This window comes from Marmota monax, unplaced genomic scaffold, assembly GCF_021218885.2.
Source record: "Marmota monax isolate L192 unplaced genomic scaffold, Marmota_monax_Labrador192_F-V1.1 WCK01_AAM20220418_F8-fsc00229, whole genome shotgun sequence".
Classification (NCBI taxonomy): Eukaryota; Metazoa; Chordata; class Mammalia; order Rodentia; family Sciuridae; genus Marmota; species Marmota monax.
Window position 1 is genome coordinate 1,497,351 of NW_026693707.1, and position 20,368 is coordinate 1,517,718.

General features: G+C 38.1%; 1 protein-coding gene across 4 annotated transcripts in view; it reads left to right on the plus strand.

Annotated features, from left to right (window-relative positions):
- Positions 1-20,368, plus strand: part of Sgcd (sarcoglycan delta) — a 954,199-nt gene that overhangs the window by 840,863 nt on the left and 92,968 nt on the right. For all 4 annotated transcript variants that reach the window (XM_046459943.2, XM_058584191.1, XM_046459942.2 and 1 more), the window contains one exon: positions 7,003-7,075. In XM_046459943.2, the coding sequence (XP_046315899.1) occupies positions 7,003-7,075 (73 nt within the window). The remainder of the gene's footprint in view (positions 1-7,002; positions 7,076-20,368) is intronic.

Sequence of the window (20,368 nt, forward strand, 5' to 3'; positions counted from 1 at the left end):
ACTGGGGATTTAGCAAGGGTTGTTTGAGGGCAGAAGCACTGGCATTTGCTCAGGTCTCACAAGATGAGTAAGTAGACAGCAAATGGCTTAGAAAGCTGAGAGTTGAAGACTATAGTTCAGATGCCAGTCTTTGACTGTAGGAAAAAGTTTTCATTTCCCTGAGTCTCAGATGCCACATTCATACTGACAGGTACTAAAAGTCCCTACCAGAGAGGGTTTCTCTGTGGGTCAAATGAAAAACTAGTCAATATAGTTTCAAGTTCATAGTCAGTGATTTAAAAATATTGTTTTTGAAATCATTGTGAGAATTGGGATAAGAAGAGGGAAGAATAAGTCTCATAAAATTTTATTCCTAGTAGATTTTTATTGATTATCATCTACCGATTGCTATGCACCAGAGTTCTCAATCTCCCATGATATCTCTCTAGGAGCTAAAGGTACTATACATATGCCTTCTTTTCAGAGAAGAAAATCCTCTGTCAGAGAGAGTAAGTATCATGTCCAAAGTCAGTTACCAAATGAGAGACTTTGATATCTTTCCTTTAAAATTATGTCAATAAGTATGTCTTTTGGTATGTAAGACATATGGGCCCCCTTGGCTAATCCAGTAAACTAAAACCAAAAGGTATTTGAGTGGACAGTGGGAGCTGAGGAAGCTTGAGGATCTTGCCCTTCACTTCCACCCTACATGCAGAGCCTGTCAATCATCCACCACATCTCCCTGTCAGTCCATCCCCTAGGGCTTGCTGGCTTGACTTTCACCACATTGCCCTGGCATTGAGGAGACAGAGCGCTAGGAGTTGTGAGTAAGAGTGGGCTCTTAAGTCCGCTGGCTGTATGTGAATCTCTGCGCTATACCTAACTGGGTATGTGACTGTGAGACGCACATGTTTGTTATGTTTTTCTTTCCACATTTTTATTGGATTATCGTTGTACAGAGTGATTTGTTTTTACATATTAGGACATGCACACAATACAACAATATAATTTGGCCAATATCACTGCCTAGCATTTTCCCCTCCCTGCCCTTTCCCACCTCCTGATCCCTTTCCTCTACTGATGTCCCTTTGATTTTTAGGAGATTCACCCTTACCTTTCTTTTTCTTTTACCTCTCAAGTTTCCACATATAAGATGAAACATACAACCCTTGATCTTCTGAGTTTGGCCTATTTCTCTTACAGAGTTGTCTCAAGTTCCATCCATTTTCATACAAATGCCATCATTTAACGTTTCTTTTTTTAAAATTTATTTATATGTGACAGCAGAATGAATTACAATTCTTATTATACATATAGAGCACAATTTTTCATATCTCTGGTTGTAGACAAAGTATATTTATGGCTGAATAAAATGCCATTGTGTATATATAACACATTTTCTTTATCCATTCATCCATTGATGGACAACTAGGCTGGTTTCACAGTTTGGCTATTGTGAATTGTACTGCTATAAATATGGGTATGCATGGATCACTTAGTAAGATGATTAATTCTCTAGGATAAATACTGAGGAGTGGTATATCTGGATCATATGGTGGTTCTATGCCTAGTCTGTGAGGTAACTCCATGCTCATTTCCATAGTGTATGTCTTAATTTATAATCCCACCAACAATGTAAAAGTATTCCTTTTTCCTCCACATTCTGTCCAGCATTTTATTATTATTATTATTATTATTATTATTATTATTATTATTATTCCCAGGGAATGAACTCAGGAGCACTCAAACACTGAGCCAGATCCCCAGCCCCATTTTGTATTTTATTTAGAGATGGGGTCTCATTGAGTTGCTTGCACCTTGCTGTTGCTGAGGCTGGCTTTGAACTTGAAATCCTCCTGCCTCAGCCTCCTAAGCCACTGAGATTAGAGGAGTGTGCCACTATGGCCGTCTATTATTTGTATGTCTTATGACTGCCATTCTGATTGGTATGAAATAGTTTTGATTTGCATTTCCCTACTTGCTAATGACATTGAACATTTTTTTCATGTTTTTTTAGCCAGACAAGTCTGTTTAAATTTTTTCCCATTTATTAATTGGGTTGTTTTGTTTTTGGTGTTAAGTTTTTTTAATTCTCTAGGTTATTATTCCTACATTAGAAGAGTAGCTAGCAAAGAATTTCTCCCATTCTGTAGGGTTTGTCTTCACATTCCTAATTGTATCTTTTGCTATGAAGATACTATCCCATTTATTAACTCTTGGCAATATTTCTTGGACTTTGGGGTTCCTATTGAGAAAATTATTGCCTTGCCTATATGCTGGACTATTAACCCTATGTTTTTTCCCTAGGAGTTTTATATTTTCTGTCTAATTCCAAGATCTTTGATCCATTTTGAGTTAACTTTTGTGCAGGAAGAGAGATAAGGGTCCAGTTTCATTCTTCTATATATGGACAGCCAGTTTTCTCAGCATCCTTTATCTAAAAGCCTATTTTTTCTCCAATATATGTTTTTTGCCCACTTTGTCAAGGATCAGATGACTGTATGTTATGGTTGGCACGTGAGAAGTCCCCGGAAAGCTCACCTGAGAGACAATGCAAGAAGGTTCAAAGGAGAAGTAATTGGGTTGTGAGAGTCTTAACCCAATCAGTGAATTAATTCCCTTACAGGGATTAACTGAGTGGTCACTGAAGTGGTAGGGTGTGGATAGAGGTGGGAATTGGGGGTATGGCTTTGGGGTATATATAATTTACATCTGGAGAGTAGACTTCCTCTCTCTGCCTTCTGATGATGGGAGCTGCTTCCTTCTGCTGCACTCTTCTTCCATGAAGTTCAGACTCACCTCAAGCCCCAGTGAATGGAGCCTGATGTCTATGGATTAAGACCCCTGAAATCATGAGGCCTCCAATAAACTTTTCCTCCCTGAAAATTGTTCTAGTTGGGTCCTTTTAGTTACAGCAGTGAAAAATCTGACTAAAATGCTGTATCTATGTGGACTTGTCTCTGTGTCTTCTATTCTGTACCATTGGTCTATGTATCTGTTCTTATGGCAGTGCCATGCAGTTTTGGCTACTATGGTTTTGTAGTATACTTTGAAGTCAGATATTGTGATGCCTCCAGCATTGTTTTGTTGTTTAATATTTTTGTTTGTTTTTTTATGTTTTGTTTTGGGCTTAAAATTGCCTTTGCTATTTTTTTCATTCTTCCAAATGAATTTTAGAACTAGTTTTTTCTAGCTCTGTGAACAATGTCATTGGCATTTTGATGGGTATTGCAGTGAATCTACATATTGCTTTTGATAGAATGGTCATTTAAAAAATATTAATTCTGCCTATGCATGAACATGGCAGGTCTTTCCACATTCATGTGTCTTCTTTAATTTATTTCTTTAGTATTCTATAGTTTTCATTGTAGACCTGAGGTCTTTCACCTCCCTGGTTAGAATTAGAATTATTCCTAGGAGATTTTTTTTTTAATTTCTCTCTCTCTCTCTCCTCTCCTCCCTTCTTTTTCTTTGAAGCTATTGGTAATGAAAGTATTTTCCTGATTCATTTCTCAACAGATTCATTGTCAGTATATATAGGAAAATTATTGATTTTTGTATGATGATTTTGTAGCCTACCACTTTGTCAAATATGTTTATTAGTTCTAGCAGTCTTTTAATGGAATTTTTTAAATTTGGATCTTCTAAGTATAGGATCATAGCATCTACAAACAGCAATAATTTGACTTCTTCCTCTCCTATTTTTTAAATTTTTTTTAGTTGCAGATGGATACAATACCTTTATTTTATTTATGTGGTGCTGAGGATCGAACCCAGTGCTCCAAGCATGTGAGGCAGGTGCTCTACCACTGAGCCACAACCCCAGCCCATTCCTCTCCTATTTTTATCCCTTTTATTTCCTTCCTTTGCCTAATTGCTCTGGCTACTATATGGATGGTGAAAATAGACACCCTTGTCTTGTTCCATGATTTAAAGTTTTTCCCCATTTACTATGAGGTTTGACTTTGGGTTTTTTCATACATAATTTCACGCAGTTGAGGTAGGATCCTTCTATCCCTACTTTCTTCAGTGTTCATGTCATGAATGGGTGCTGAATTTAGTAGAAGGCCTTCTCTACACCTATTGAGGTGATAGTTATTTTTGTCCTTAATTCTATTTGTGATGAACTGCATTTATTAATTTGCATGTTAAGCCATCCTTGCATCTGTGGACTAAAACCAACTTGGTTATGATGTACAGTCTTCTTAATATGTTATTGAGCAGGAATTCTCTAATATTTTATTAAGGATTTTTTTATCTAAGTTTGTCAGGGATATTGGTCTGTCGTTTTCTTTCCTTTATGTCTCCATATATGGTTTGAAAACCCACATGTTATCAGCCCTGGACTCCTTATCTATAGATTAAGGGGTCCCTTGATTTCAGGAGGAGACTACAGGCATTTTTTCTCAGTTTACTTAAAAGAATTGTGTTTTTGTTTAGCTCAAATAGTCTTCCTTGATTGACATGATTTTTAATTTTAGAGGTGGAATCAAAATACTATTTTGGAATATAATTTTGGACACTCATTCAAATTTTATTGCATTGTGTAAGGAGGCTTAAAACAATAAAAGTACTCCCATAGAAGTTGAGGTACCAATTATAAATCAAGCAGCCATGACAATGGGTGAAACCTTAATCTTCAGTAGCAGTTCAAATAATGAAGGTGATAAGTGGCCGGTACTAATTGCCATGTGGATAAATCAGATGATTAGGAATGGTTCAAATTGATGTTATAGTTTCCAAGGAATTCTGGGTAGAGGGGGAATTTTAGCTACAATTAAAGAATGAAGACAATGTAACCAAACAAATAACTATCCTTGCCTTATTGACATATACAATTGTTCTTTTAGTCATAGGTTTAAACCTAGCGCACAAATGGCCATGGACTAAGGATCTCTGAGTTTCAAAGGGAAGTTCCTGCTCAATGTGACAGTGATAGATTGATAGATGGAAGTTGCTCTAGAACTGATAGGAGTTGATACTGTGAGGGGTTAAGGCATGCTCTTGGGTTTTAGACCACCTGGGGCCATATACCCAAGTATTATTATTATTATTAATAATAATACTCATTATTCTGTGACTTCTAGGGCTGTCAACCTAGGCAGCCTCCACAGTACCTCTTGTCTATGCATTCGACAAAGTATCACAAAATGTTGGAAATGGATGGAATGTATACTCTGCAAAACCAAATTTAATACATGTTTAACAAAAGCTCCAAAACTACACTATATAATCCAATCCATTCTGATTCCGATATACAGAATACAATAAAGTTAAAATCATAAAGACAAAATCAATAATTTATGCATAAGAAAATTATGACATTCTTCTGAAATTCACATCAAGAATGTTGTGAGTTTTTTTTTTAATGTTTATATTTCAATGTATTTGAAACGAGACAGTTTAGAGTCTTAAAAAGGATGTCTAACAGACTAAGAAAGGTCTTCAATGGCCCTACACTTAATGTCTCTTTGCCTAATGCAATTGTTAATTTTAATGGATTGTTACAGGAAATAAATGAACTAGCGCTTATGAATATAAATTATGGAGTCTACAATAGTCACTTAAAATGGTAGCTTAGAAATAGTTATTGTTTTCTTCAAGCTGTTCCTTTAAGGACTATATGTAACATTAAGTAGATGCATTATTTCCTGATTGTACTTACAGTAGTCTATTACTCCTATCAAAAAAACTGGACTTATAATTATTCCAGGATAAATAATTCATTTTCCTGGACTTATAATTATTCCAGGATAAATCTAGATTTGAAATAATAGTGGTGAATGGAGAATTTCTGCACATTTTAACAATGCAAGAGAATTCTAGAAATCTACACATGAATGCAAAATAGTTAATCTCTCCTAATAGCATGGGCATATAGCTCAGTTGGTAGAGTGCTTGCCTTGCATGCACAAAGCCCTGGGTTCAATCCCCAGCACACAAACACACACACACACACACACACACACAAAACAACAATAACAACAAAAAACCACCAAATACATAAAACAAACTTCTTTACTATAAAGTATAAGAGAGGACCTTGGCTCCATTTGCTTTGTTTTTTCTTTCAAGAAACTCAGGATGAAACCCAGGGCCTCATGCATGTTATATCCCCGGCACTTTTAATTTTTTTTGTTGTTGTTGTTTTGAGACAGGGGTCTCAAAATAATTCTCAAGATGGCCTCAAACTTAACAATCCTCCTGCCTCATCCTCCCAAGTAGCTGGGATTAGAGGCATGTGCCACATACTCAGCTGTCTCAGCTAAGTCTAATTGAAAAACTAATATCCAGTGCAATTGTCTGTGATAAACTGAGGTTTAAATGATTTGAAAACACTTTGGGAGTGTACAAATCAGATAATCACAATCTTTTATGGCTGGGAGGTTCAGCCGGTGTTGACACATTGTAAAGATAAAGGTTTATAGTACAGCTAAGCTAAATGTCTAGATAGGGTGGGGGATCAATGTTAATACCCGAAATGTGAAAGCATTGAACTTCAAACGGTAGGTCACGATGCTCTGTTTGTTTGTCTCTCCCAGAGAATAATACAGAACTTTATTTACTGAAAAACTTTAGGCGAATACTTCGATCTAACCTATTGCTTAGATGTCCAAGGGGTTATATGATTTGTACCCCACGTTGCCATCAGAGGGTTTCAGCCGTTGTATTTCAAAACATTTGCAGTTAGGTGGCTATTAATGGTTTATGAGAGTCAGACCTTGCAATTTATTTCTAGGCATCTTTTTAAAATTTCTTTTTAATTTATTTTTTTTAAGCCAAGATGGAATTTGCCTCATGGCCTCACTCTGATCTCAGCAAGAACACTTTCAAAAGATATTGCTTGTTTTTTTCAAAGGTTGTTTGCATGAGTTGATTCAATGCTCTCTCATCAGGAGCCCTGAAGCCAGTGATCTTGGGTTGTATAATAGATTCACTACACTTAGCTCCAGTGTGTTGATGGTACCCCTAGGTGATTCCGCCAACATTTCCAATCTCTGTTTTCTTTTCTTTTGTTTACAGGAGCTGAGGGCACAGTCTTCCCTAAATCCATAGAAACACCTAACGTCAGGGCAGACCCCTTCAAGGAACTAAGGTAAGCTTCTGACCTGGATTTGCATTGATCAATTGCAATTATCTTACTCTGTGCAACAGACCCATGATTCATTTCGAATTATAATGATAGTGTCACAATGTGAACATGTAAGCCAGGAGAGGTGGGAGATGACCAAAGATAAACTTTACCTGAAAGAAAGATTTGCTGAATAGTTAAGAATATTAAGCCAGTTACCTGACTCACCTCTCCTTCTTAAGGTCTTGGGGTGAGAGGTCGCCAACTTTGCATTCGTGAAATTCAGATTCATTGATTTGCTGCTGTATTTATGGTACACAAACTGATCAGTTACAAAACTATACAGTAATTGGTGTTGATCAGCTCAAAGAAAACTGCTTTCTAAAGGAAATTGATGTCTAAATATAATACTGGTATATTTCTATGTACCAAACTACCTATTTCTTTGGGTAGAATGTGGCTAGAACGACATCCTCTGGATATTTAGCCATTAGTATGCTGCTGAAGCAGAGGAAGACCCTGGGAAACCCACTGCTCACTAACACCAACTGTGGAAAATGAGAAAGAACAGCAGACAGGGAGAGTGACATAGCCTGAACCCATTCTAGCCACCAATGAATCAACTCTGGTCCTCCAAACACACATAAAAATGTGATCTGTTGATATAAATTTAATTGCAATTTCTATGATATAATCATAACCATGAAGAATTCAGTGAATGCTGGCTTTCTTCATCTTGGTTCATATTTCTTTTACGTAAAACCAGGGATATGTAACCAATGACCATGAACAGCTTTGAGTAACTGTTTCATGATAGACACCAATCCCAGGCAAAGGTATCTGCATTGCACAAGTCTTACCAACTTTTATGATGCTGTCTGTCCTTTGCTAAGACAGAAACAACCCCCTAGCAGCTTCTATTCATTTAACAGGAACACTTCTCAGTGGTGGAAAATAAAACTCGTTAGAAAACCTGGAGCTGGTTTTGCAAAGCCTGTAAGTCTTTGTGACTGTAAAGAAATAAACTTGGCCAAAAGAAGAGCAAAGCTCCACATACATAAGGGCTATCGTATTAAAGTTTTACCACATTTTCTAGACTAGCTTTTTTTTCAGCAAAACTTCCACATGCCAGAGATTACCTGACTCCCTGCCAGTTACCTGACTCACCTCTCCTTCCAGCACTGAAGCTGGAAGTCACTCAGGACTTCCTTTCAGGACTCTTGAGAGAGCTCATTCTGGGAGTGCAATGTCTCATGTCTGTGATGTAAGAACTCTTTCAGGATGAGGTAATGAATGAAGGGCTGGTCTGATTCTCTTCCTTTCAACAGTCCTTAGCAGGATCAGATTTCTGACAGAACTAGTTAGTGCTGCCCAGCCCAGAGAGAAGTTCTCTCAAATAAAGCTGAATTCTAAAAGACAATATTGATATCCACCCCCTATGGAATAAGCTCTTGGTTACATGAAAGACTTGGAAAATGTAACAGGAAAGAATTTAGGCTAACTTGATGTTAAGCAGCAAAAATTACTCTTCCGTAATTAAAAATAAATCCAACTCAAACCACTTCCCCTAAGGAGGGGAGAGAACTCTCAAATAATCAGAATAAAAAATAGACAGATGATCTGAACAGACATTTCACAAAAGTGGCTACATAAATGGCCAATAACTATTTTTTAAATGTTCATCATCACTGATTATCACGTGATGGAAAATAGAATCACAATGAGAGATTGTGTCACCACAGTTAGAATGGCTGTAATCAAAAAGAAAAACAAATAAATAACCAGTGTTGGCAAAGATGTTGAAAAAGGGAGAATTCTCATAAGCTATTAGAGGAAACGTAAATTAGTACATGTAAATGTAAATCACCATGGAAAATAACATAGAAGTTCTTCAAAAAATTAAAAATAGAACTACCTTATGATTCAGCTGTCCCACTGCTGGGTATATCACCCCCCCCCCAAGTTATATCACTTTATCAGGCACATACCTGCACTCATGATTATTACAACAAGATTCCTAACAGCCAAGATGTAAAATCAACCAAGGTGTCCTTCAATAGACAAACGGATTTAAAAAGTGATACAAATGTCAGTTGTGTTAGTCAGTTTTCAATGACTATAACAAAATTCTTGAGAAAATCAGTTCAAAGCAGAGAAGATGTATTTTTGTTTCATGGTTCCAAAAATTTCATTTCCTGGTCGCTTGGCCCTATTGTTTCTTGGCCCAAGGAGAGACAGAATATTAGACCAGAGGGCGTGATTATAGAGGAAAATTTCTTGTCTCATGGTGGCCAGAAAGCAAAGTATGAGAGAGAAGAAGGAGCTGTGAACAAAATGTACCTCAGTGACCTACTTCCTCCAACTCGGCCCCATTTCCTAACATTGCCAACACCTCTCAGTAGCCCATTAAGGGGCCTGGGGTTGTGGCTCAGCAGTACAGCGCTTGCCTAGCATGGGTGAGGCACTGGGTTTCATCCTCAGGACCATATAAAAATAAAATAATAAAAATAAAGGTATTGTGTCCACCTACAACTAAATATTTATATATACAAAAATAGCTCATCAAGGTATGAATTGAAGCCCTGGTGACCCAATAACTTCCCAAAGGCCCTACCCAAACATTCACACATGAGCTTGTGGTATTCCAAATCCAAACCCTAACATTAACCAATTCAAAATCAGAAACTGCAAAAGCACTTTATTTAGAGTCTTAAGGAGACACAGGTTTAGATCTCTCTGAATAAGTGTTCCTAGGAAGGCAAGAAAGGGTGAGTTTCTGTTGTCTATTGAATGTTGAAAAGGTACCAAGGTTACTTAACCATTAGGGGGTAAAGATAAGAATGTATAAACAGAATGGAAGTATCCACAAATCAAGAATATCCTCTTGACATGTATCTTGAACCTCTGGGTACAATGTAACCATCCAGTCATACCTACTGCCTACAGAGAAAGAGTAGAGATGACCAAAATTCACATCCCAGCAGCTAGAATCTGCAGAAAGCCCTATTTCCTTATGTTTCTCTGAGTCCATTTTGTAAAACCCTTTCAACATTGGTTCCATTGTGATTTTCCATTTGTTTTCACAATGTAATGGACTATAACTCAGTCATTAAAAGAATGCAATCTTGGCCAGACATGTGGGGCAGACCTATAATCCCAAAAGCTGGGGAGGCTGAGGCAGAAGGATCACAAGTTTGAGTTGAGACCAGCCTCAGCAACTTAGTGAGACCCTGTCTCAAAAAGCTAAGGAGTAGCAAAGCAATTCTGGGTTCAATCCCCAGGACCAAAAAAAAAAAAAAAAAAAAAAGAGAGAGAGAGAGAGAAAAAATTATACCTTTACATTTCTGGCAACATGGATGGGACTAGAAAATGTTATGTTGAATGAAATAAGCCAGACAGAGAAAGACAATTAACTTCATAGAAGTAGAGAGTAGAATAGTGATTGTGATTGCTAGAGATTAGGAAAGGTGGGGGAAAGGAGAGTGTAGGAGGCTAGATAACAGGAACCAAAATACAATTACACAGGAATAAGTTCTAACATTCTACAGCCCAGTACAGTGTATATAGTTCAAAACACTTTATTATGTACTTTATTGAGAATGAAAAGAGAGGAATTCCAAATTTCCCAATACAAAGAAATGATACTTAAGACAGAAATTCTCATTAACCTCATTGAATTGTTACACATGGTTTACCTGTATCTAATTAACTCACTATTCCCCATAAACACATACAAATCAAAAGGCACAAGCTCCATGCATTCCTCTGCTTTAGATATCTGTGTCCTGAAGAATATAGAACAGAATATTCACCCTTGTAATTCTCTAGCAGCACTGAGAGTGTCAGTGCAGTTTCTCTAGGAAACCCTGCAACTTGCCTTAAAAAATTAAATCTCCATAATTCATGAGTAAAGCTAAGTCTAGTGAAACTGCAGAAATGAAGGCTTCAGGTAATGGTTGAATTTTCCTTGCTTATTCTAAACTTATGAGCATATTCTACAGAGACTAGAAATAAAATTTTCTTATCTGCCTAAAAATATTTCCTGTTATCCCAAAACCGTTCTTTTGTTTGTCTCTTTAGCTCAAATCACGAGAGCCTAGATTGATGCAGGCACCTACAGAGTCAAAATCTAGCCTTTTCATCCTCTGCAATTTTTTATTTGTATTTTTTTAAAATATTTTTTCATTGTCAATGAGGTTTATTTTGTTTACTTACATGTGGTACTTAGAATCGAACCCAGTGCCTCACACATGCTAGACAAGTGCAAAATCACTGAGCCACCCCCCCCCCCCCAGCCCACTGTGTTTGTTTTTTAAAGGCACTTTGCAGGAGGGTCTCTGACCCACTGGAAAGGTAAGCAGCTGTAGTTCACAGACTAACCAGACCAGTGTGTCTACTCGACACTTATGTTATCTGTTTAATGATGCCACATCTTACTCTGCTATTGATTGGTATTGACCTTGGATACTGAGTAAATAGGTAATGAAATTGGAGACCAAGTCTCCTGTCCTCTGACTTTAGAGTTGAATGGTTCTTACTTGGCCACATTCATGCTTCTTCTAGACTCAAGAAAACTGAGGAGTTTAAGTGAGATCCCTGGGCTCCTACCAGGAGGTAGAGATGGATGAAGCACTAAGGAGCAGATGGGTCTGCTCCTCAGAGGCAAGGCAGTGGAGGGGAAGGGGCACATCACTGAGAGCCAGGTCCCCAGAGCAAACTTACTGCATAGGCTCCAGCTAACCATGGAGCTTTGCTCTGTAAAACTGAGGACCACTTCCAGCTCCAAGCAGTTAATCCCTTGGTAGTCTTTCAATTTTTTGTTTTCAAATTATTTTAGATTTAAAGAAGAGCTCTAAAATCCATAAAGATCATTCCCACCTATGTGTAACTCATTTTTCCCCTCATATTAGCATCTTAAAGTCCTAGAATATCCTACTCTGTGTTCAGATTTGTTAAAAGGATTGCAATCACCTGAAGGTCTTGTAGATTAAAAAACATATAAAAGAGTCTTAACAAAAAAGCAGCCTGTCGAGATGTGAATTCATTGATCTTAAAATTCCCACTGAAGTTAAGTAGGAATGCTTTTCAGTAGGGTTTTTTTTTTTTTAATTTTATCTCTAATGTTCTAGACAAAGATTTTCTTGGTCTTGTTTGTTATTTATGATAAACAAATTGAGTCAAAAAAAAGTGAGAAAATTGCATCTGTCTTAGAAAGCTTGTCCTCTGGGATCACTTTTGTGTCCTCAAACCTCTGTCTGGGCTGCTACAGGTTTTTTTTTTTGTTTGTTTGTTTGTTTATTCTCTTGGTTTTTGTTTGCTTGCTTGTTAATGAAAACCAGGTTTGAGGCCTCTGGCATTTCTTCCTAGAAGGTCTGTTGCAGGAGAGGAAGCTTCTTGCTCCCTGGAGTTCAGTTGATTCCTTTCCTATTCAGAGTTGCTGGAGTTCTGGTTTTACAGTGTTTCTTAAGATGTTTGTAAATAACCAGAGATGAGCTCAGATTCTCTCTCTCTCTCTCTCTCTCACACACACACACACACACACACACACCATTTGTTTTTCTTCAGACAAATAATGAGGGTTACAAAGGTCTAAGCCAAACCTCTCTCTCCGGCAGTTTATGTTGATTTTACCCCTTCAGGGTTATTCTGAAATAATGACTCATTGTCCTAGATTCAAGACTGTACTTAAAAAATATACCAAGCATTGTACCCATCCCTCGACATAAGAAAAACTAACTTTGAATAGAAATTGGATTCTAATAAATTCATGATCTTTGAACATAAATGTATTATATGTTCACTGGCTCGTTTTTTTCTTCTTCTTCTTTTTCTGGAGTCTATATAAAAGAAAAATGAAAAAAAAATCACGGATATTAGGCTGTTCATGATCTGAAGCAGGAAATAGGCCACTTGGTTTTGCGTACGTATTTTCTATAAGAACATAGGCTGCCTTTGAGTGTTCTAAGGATTCCTTTCAGTTGTGAAGTTTCCTCATAGGATTCTGATCCTACAAGAGCATGAAGTAGACTGTGAAATCTTATCTCACAGGCACATGCACATAGCATATGTGAAAAGAGGGAGAAGGAGATATCGACTACTATACTCCTACACCCAACTTTTTTCCCCTTAAGATCCCCCAAAGCTTGGAAGGAGCCATAAAAGATCTCAAAGCCAAAAGGTCTTTCTGAAAAAACTCTTCTTCCTCCTTCAGCCACTGTGCCCGTGTGCTCTCACTTTACATACGATGATAACCAGACTGGTGGGCTGCTTATCCACTCAGTGGAGATCAGGGACTCTTCACCTAATATTTGTTGGACATTTATTAAGGAGTCAGGATGTGTGCTAATTATTCTGAATGCAGAAATCAGTACTCAAGTAGTTTTTAGTTAAGGGGAATACAACAAAAATATAACCACCAAATGCAATATCTTATGATGATTGACAGGATAGAGATTAAAAACCAAGCCAGAGGAAATACGGAGAAGGAAGCCATCTCCCTATGAGAGTTAGTTAGGTAAAGTTGGAGAGTTAGGTAAGGCTAGAAGAGTTGCCCAAGTTACCTACAGGAAATGAAATTTTGATTAAAAGAAGAGAGAAAGGGTAAAAGTCAGTAAACAGGTCTTAGGATTTTAAAAAAAGATGGATCTCTCAGGCCATCTAGTGAAGGAATGAATAGCCCAATATATCTCTGTAGTCTCTAAAACATCCCTGATCATTTACAAAGGTGGGGGCTTATGATGTAATTTTCCACACTGACAGTTGTGTTCTTTAATAAATGGTGTGGAGTCGTTTTCAGGAATGGTTTCAAAAGACGTTAAAGATTGCTTTAACTTCCAAAAATTAGTGCACCACACCATTTAGGACCGAAAGATTCATTAATCTCAAACCTATTCAGTTCCAAATAGATACTGCTTTGTTACTGTTCATTTTCTTCATAATATTACCAGGTTTCCACCAATAAGGCAGAAAAATTCTAAAGTACATCTATTATTCCCAGTGTGTACTTGAACATTCTGTAGGTACTTTTGTTTTTCTTTGTTTTAAAATGGAAAGTACTAAAGCTAACCTCCTTTGGGAATGGGTGAGATTTAAAGTCTGTGTATATCATAAGAAAAAAAGGATTAGACAAGGCTCCCACAAATTGACAAAATAAATTTCTTTTTGCTTTAACTTTACTTTTGAGTGTCTATAATCAACTAAGTTACTGGCTCCCAGTGATTTATAAATTTAAGCTACTGAAATAGTTTGTCAAAGCCTGAGGTTCACTTAATTAGAGGCCTATAATGTACCCTGAAAAAGTCACAATACCAAAAATATTGTAGAGTTTGAGTTTTAAAAATGTATAAACATGCATAGTGAAAGAGAGAAACACATACTCAGCCAGAGAGAGAGACACACAAAGCACTGTATACTGAGCCTCTTAGCCCTGGGCAAATGGTATTTGGAGCAACACCACTGAATTCCACTGTGCAAGAAGTTCTTATGTTTCTTATGAAAATTTAGAGACATGTTCTATAATTGTTTCATATCTCTTCTTCCCACCCATTCCCAGCATTCCATGCATTTAGGCTAAGAGTTTTAGTTTTGTTTATATAGAATTTTTTTATATAGAATTCAGCATTATTTAGTCAAATAACACAAATATTGAAGCGATTTAAAGAAAAAAATTTAAAAAAAAAACATAGTAGCATGGTTACTCCAGGGTCTTATGAAATCATCAAATGTCCATATTTGTCACCAGTGTATACTTTGAAGGTGCCCTGCTAGGTTTGAACTTGGCCCCAGTGCCTATCTGCCTTGGGAATTCGGGCATCTCATTTAAAGCTCTCCAAGCCCCAGTGCCTAGAACATTGAAAAAACTCAGTGAACATAATAAGCTCAACAAATGTTAGCTTTGGGGAAGAGAGACAAGCAGCCCTTTTTATCAGGGGTCAGGAACTCAGATACGAGTTTCCAGAGTTTCAAATTTTATCAGCCAGTAAAAACTTTCCATCCAATTATGGTACCCAACAATTCTGTTTCCATTAAGGATAAAACTAGAACCAAAAAAAACAAGTTCTTATGTTCACTATTAACAGTTTGTATCAAAGGATATTTCCACTAATGGTCAACTTCAGAATAAGAGACAGTTCTGTCAGTTGGATGCTCTTGGCTATAACCAATCAATGTGCTGTCACTATTTTCTCATTTTGCCAAAGATGACATGACTGTAACACGGCTCTTGTCAGGGATTCCAAATGCCACAGACTAGAGTATAATGAGGTTAACTCGGTTTTAAGGTCATTCTGTTTAAAATCCCCAAATTAGAACATTTTGCTCCCCTTTCAAGACTATTTGATTGGACTGTCCACCTACCTGCATGTGTCCCTTTGCTCCCTCTTTCCCTCCCTCCCAAATTACAATTATTATCATTTCCCTCTTTTTCCCTGTAAGCATCAGTGCTGTGGTTTAAATTTATCTGCATATTTCTCTTTCCCCCGTCCCCAGTATCTCTCTAGGATGCCCTTTCTACCATGGCTCTTTTCATGTGCAGAAGGAGAAACAAATGGCACAAAAGAAAAGTGATGTTTAGTATCTGAGATATTTCCATCCCATCCCTTGACATATTTATCAAAAGCTCCTGTTTTTAAAATGTGATGGAAACTGCATTTTAAAGATGTCAAGCCCATGTGTTCCATCACCATCTCCTCTGTACATTGTAATTCTGCCTCTAGAGGCCAGGGGAGAATGGATAACATCAGGGGGAAAATTAGGGCAGCACATAAGGAAAGTCTCATTCAGAAATAAATGGACAGCCCATCTCTTCTCATGGCTGGGGGTTGTGGGAAGAAGATTTTACAAAATGTAAGGCGAGGAGTGAAAGCAAGGTCCTGGTGACTCCTCTTCTTCAAGTCATGGAGGGAAGAAAATAATTAGAGTCAGAAAAACTGATTGTTGAAGAGAAAGTTTAAGTTTTGGGATCACAGGAAGGTTGCCAGACTGGGCTCAATTTATTTTTTCCTGGTAATTCGTAAGGATCAGAAGTTGGAGAGTAAAAGATATTCCACTGATTTGCATGGATGAACATGGCTTGTCAGTGGGCCAGCCTTTAGTAGAAGGTGTTACACTGATATTGGCTCACTTTGCCAACCATTAAGGCTGTGGGTCTCCCCCTGTGTGTCTTGTAGGAACCATAGTTATGATCAAAGGGGAAGCATGCCTTTAGAATACATCTTAAGGCTCTTGCTCTCGGTGGTTTTCACTTCAAGTCTTAAACCATCATTAATTAAAATGAAAATCCACATATGATACTCTAAGCCTCCTTCCCAAATGCAGTTTTCAGTTTTTCATCTTTCAAACTCAACCAGATTTTGGAGGCACCAAAGCCTTTCTCAGAATCGTCACTAGACATTATTAGACTATCCCTAAAAGTTAGAGCCATGGATGATGTGCATTGAGGCACCTGGTTTTACCTGTCATGAGCAGCCCATTTCCATCTGAATTTGAAAGGGGCAGTGTGAGGGCATCACTGTCATCATCCCAGACATGTGGCTTTTACTCAGAAATTAAAATTATGTCTTTCAGATTAATTTCAATAATGAGGATTAAAATGTGAGGAAATCACTCAAAAGCACATTGGGAGAATATAAAATTGTACTTTTATCTCGGTCATCAGCAGCCATGATATTTTAAAACCAAGTGGGAAGTTTTCAGTCTTAGAGCATAGTGGGCATTCCTGAGCTACTGCCACCTTCTGCCTAAAGCAGAATGTTCCCACTTGTCATGGTTTTCATCTTGATTAAAATGTCAGCCACTGTCATTTATTATGCAAAGGGTGTGGAGTGTATTGTTCTGTTATTCTTGAGAAACACACAATTGCTTTTGATTTCCCTCTCTTTCTCCCCAGTAGGATGGCCCTGCTGGGTGTTCAGACAGAAAATCTTTCTTAATTACACCCTTCATGATCCTGGCTCCACGCCAGCCTTGTTTTATTTCAGTTATAACCTTTTCAAAAACAAAGAGGAATGGGAGTTTAGAGGAACAAGCTGACATGAGTTTTTTACCTGAAATAAGTTGAGAGCCAGAAGTGAATCAAAAACAAATATCATTTTTTTTCTTTTTCTTGATCCAGAATTCTCCATGGTTAGATACAATGCAGTGTAATATAAATGAGAGTGAGACAAATTTCAGAGAGACCTAGATAAACTTGCCCCACACCTGGCCATGGATCATGTGCCACGTTGGGACAAATGTCACTCCCTTCCATCCTTCAGTGGGTCTCCCTGATTGAAGATGAAACTTCAAAACAAAAGTATACGTATGAATTCAACATGACCCTAGACTGATGGTCTCCTGGGACTCTTCCCTACCTTCCAACCGTTTTCTTATTTTTATTTCTCCTCTTACTCTCTCCTAGTTTTTATTGCTTCTACTGAACTTTTAATCCCTGATTTTATATTTTAATTTTCAAAAGTTGTTTTTTTTCCTATGGTGCTATCCTTTCATAACACCCCTTGCATAAATGTACTATCTTTACCTTTTGAATATATCAATGATAGGTTTTCTCAAATTTCTTGTTTCCCCCATTTTTTTTTAAACTTCACATCCCTGGGTTTGTGATTAGGGCTTTATCCAGTGGTAGGTGAGTCCTGCACAGCTATTCATTTTTAAGAGTGAAATATCAAGAATCAAAGCCTCAAGAACTTCTTGTCATGTTTGTGTGCATGAACGGGACTGGGTGGTGGGTGATGAGTGACTCCAAATGTCAAAACTTACAGGTCTTTTCTCTTGGGCTGATCAGTTTCCCCCAATAGAAGTCCGATTCCCTTGCTTATCATACATCTGGCTGTCAGTATGTTCATGGTGGGGGAAATCTGGGAGGCCTCACTCTCCAATATGTAGGTTTTCCCTTAATTCCGTTTCCACACCAGTGAAGAAACAGTCCCTTGGGGCTGCCCATTTCCCATGGGGCCCTCCGTAAGTCTTCTATATCACAGTCCTGCCAGACACTTCTGATTCCTGGGCCTGGCCACAGTTTTTCAGCTTAATCAACTTGCAGCTTGATCTTCCCCAAACCTATATAAGCTTTTAGCTTTTAGTTTCCTTTCACTTGCTAATGGAGTTACTATTTGTGATTTCCTTTTCAACTTCCAAAGCATGGTCGCCATCTATTTTGTACCCTTATCTCTTCTCTTTTATTTCATCTTTGTGGATTACGGCCTTATTGGGGTCCATTTATAGTCATTGAAGTAGCATTTCCAGAAAGGGAAAAGGTAGGCAGGCGTATTTGATACTCCATTGAATCAGACGTCTTCTGTCTGCAAGCTTTGGCCACGCTACCCTGCCCTGCTTCCTCTAGGGTGTTTGCGATTCTTCATGTTACCATTCCCTTTTCTTGGAACACTCTTCTCTGCTCTGGATAATCCTATTCCTTCTTCAACTTTCAGCTTACACATCTTTTCCTAACCTAATGACATGACGTTTCTTGGCATTCTTCCAGGCTCATGATGGTCTCCCCCGTGTCTTATCCTCCTCCTCTATTGGATAAACTAAGAGGGCCCCTACTTTTGCCATTCCCCACAGGGGGACCAGGTTAGATGAATCACGATACATCCAATCCCCTAGGATTTATTTTTATTTTTTACATATACAACCTAACTCATTAATGATACCTTGCCTGGTGTCTGAGCTCAGACACAGACACTCCAAAATAACAAAGCACAGAGGAATTTGAATCTTTTGACAATCCAAGCACCATACCCCTAACCTTGAATAGGAAATAGATGCTAATAAATTCAGGGTCTTAAAAATGTGAATTATAGTCATTTCACACTTCGTGGCAACTTCATGCTGAAGTAATAGCTTCAAGCTTAATTATGATGCTTGTCCCTTCCTTAAGTGCAGATGACATTCCTCAGATAGATTTTTGCAATGACATTTGAGGAGCGGAGTTGAGACACCAATTAGTTATTCATGATGGAGAATATTGACTGCGTGCTGATTAAAGGAAAGTGTTGATACCCTTTCTGACATGATGCATCTGTCTCTTCATTTATGGTTCTCCCTCTGGCACTCTTGGAATGCTCTTGGGAAATGCCCTTCAGCCTTCACATGCAGATCTATAAAGAAAATGTGCATGATGAGTGGGATTATTAATGGAGACCAGGAGGCATTAGGCTTCCTCTGATTCCCGGCAGATATCTGGGCTTCTCTAGGAGGACCATGTGAGAGACACACCATAATGGATTAGACATAGCCCACTCTTGGTGCTAGAGAAGCTATGACACAATATGTTCAGCACCTCAGCACTCTTCCTGCAGCTAGAAGTCAGGAGAGGATGATGAATGGAGGATTCTGTCCTCTGTCACATAATCCCATGGCATGATCCAGGAGCCACTAAGCCATGTGAGCAGGAAAGTGCAACCTCCCTCTCTTTGTGCAAGATGTGATAGTCTCGTAAAAAGAGAATTTTGTTCTCTATTCTAATGACCTGGAGTGGCTCAGGAGCAAGGGGGCAGAACCAGAGTGAGACAGTTTAATAGAAGGAAGCAACTTCTAATAGTCTGAAGAGGTAAATTATCCCATCACTGAGAGCAAGGGGGAGACTCTCCTATCAGGACTGCCACAGAGCCGGGTCAAGCCTCAGAAGGAGGGAAGACTTTTAACTAAATGTCCTTTCAGGTCTGCTCTGATATGAAGATTCTTAAAACTCAGGACTCCAAGTGCTGCTCACAAACACAATTTTAGCAGGAGCCTCTCATTAAGTTCCTTGAAAAGCTCTCTTCATTGAGTGGTTGGAGAGCAAAATCTGTGATCAGTGTTGATCCTTTTTATTCCTTAGACTCTGAGTAGTTTGGAGAATGACTCATTCCTCTAGTGATTTGTAAATTTTGAAGAATTTTTACAAATACCCCCTCAAAACCTTTCTAAAGCTGATATAGTAGTACATTCCTATAATACCAGTGATTTGGGAAGCCAAGACAGGAGGAATGCAAGTCTGAGGCTGGTCCCAGTAACTTAGAAAGATCCTGTCTCAAAATAAAAAGGGTTAGGGATGTAGCTCAGTGGTAGAGCTCCCCTGGTTTCAAACAAAACGAAATACTTCCTAAAGCTGAATATGAGGCATTTGGCTTAATTCCCATTGTACAGATGAAGAAATGGAAGGGTTAATATGAAACACCTCATGTTTGACTTTCACAAAAAAAGCCTTATCCTTTCTCACTCTCCAAGATTTTCATTTGTGTTTTTACTTTTTGCATTGCTGGAGATGGAACTCAGGGCCTCACACATGTTAGGCATGTGCTGTACTACTGAGCTATCCCCCCAACACCTGCTCCA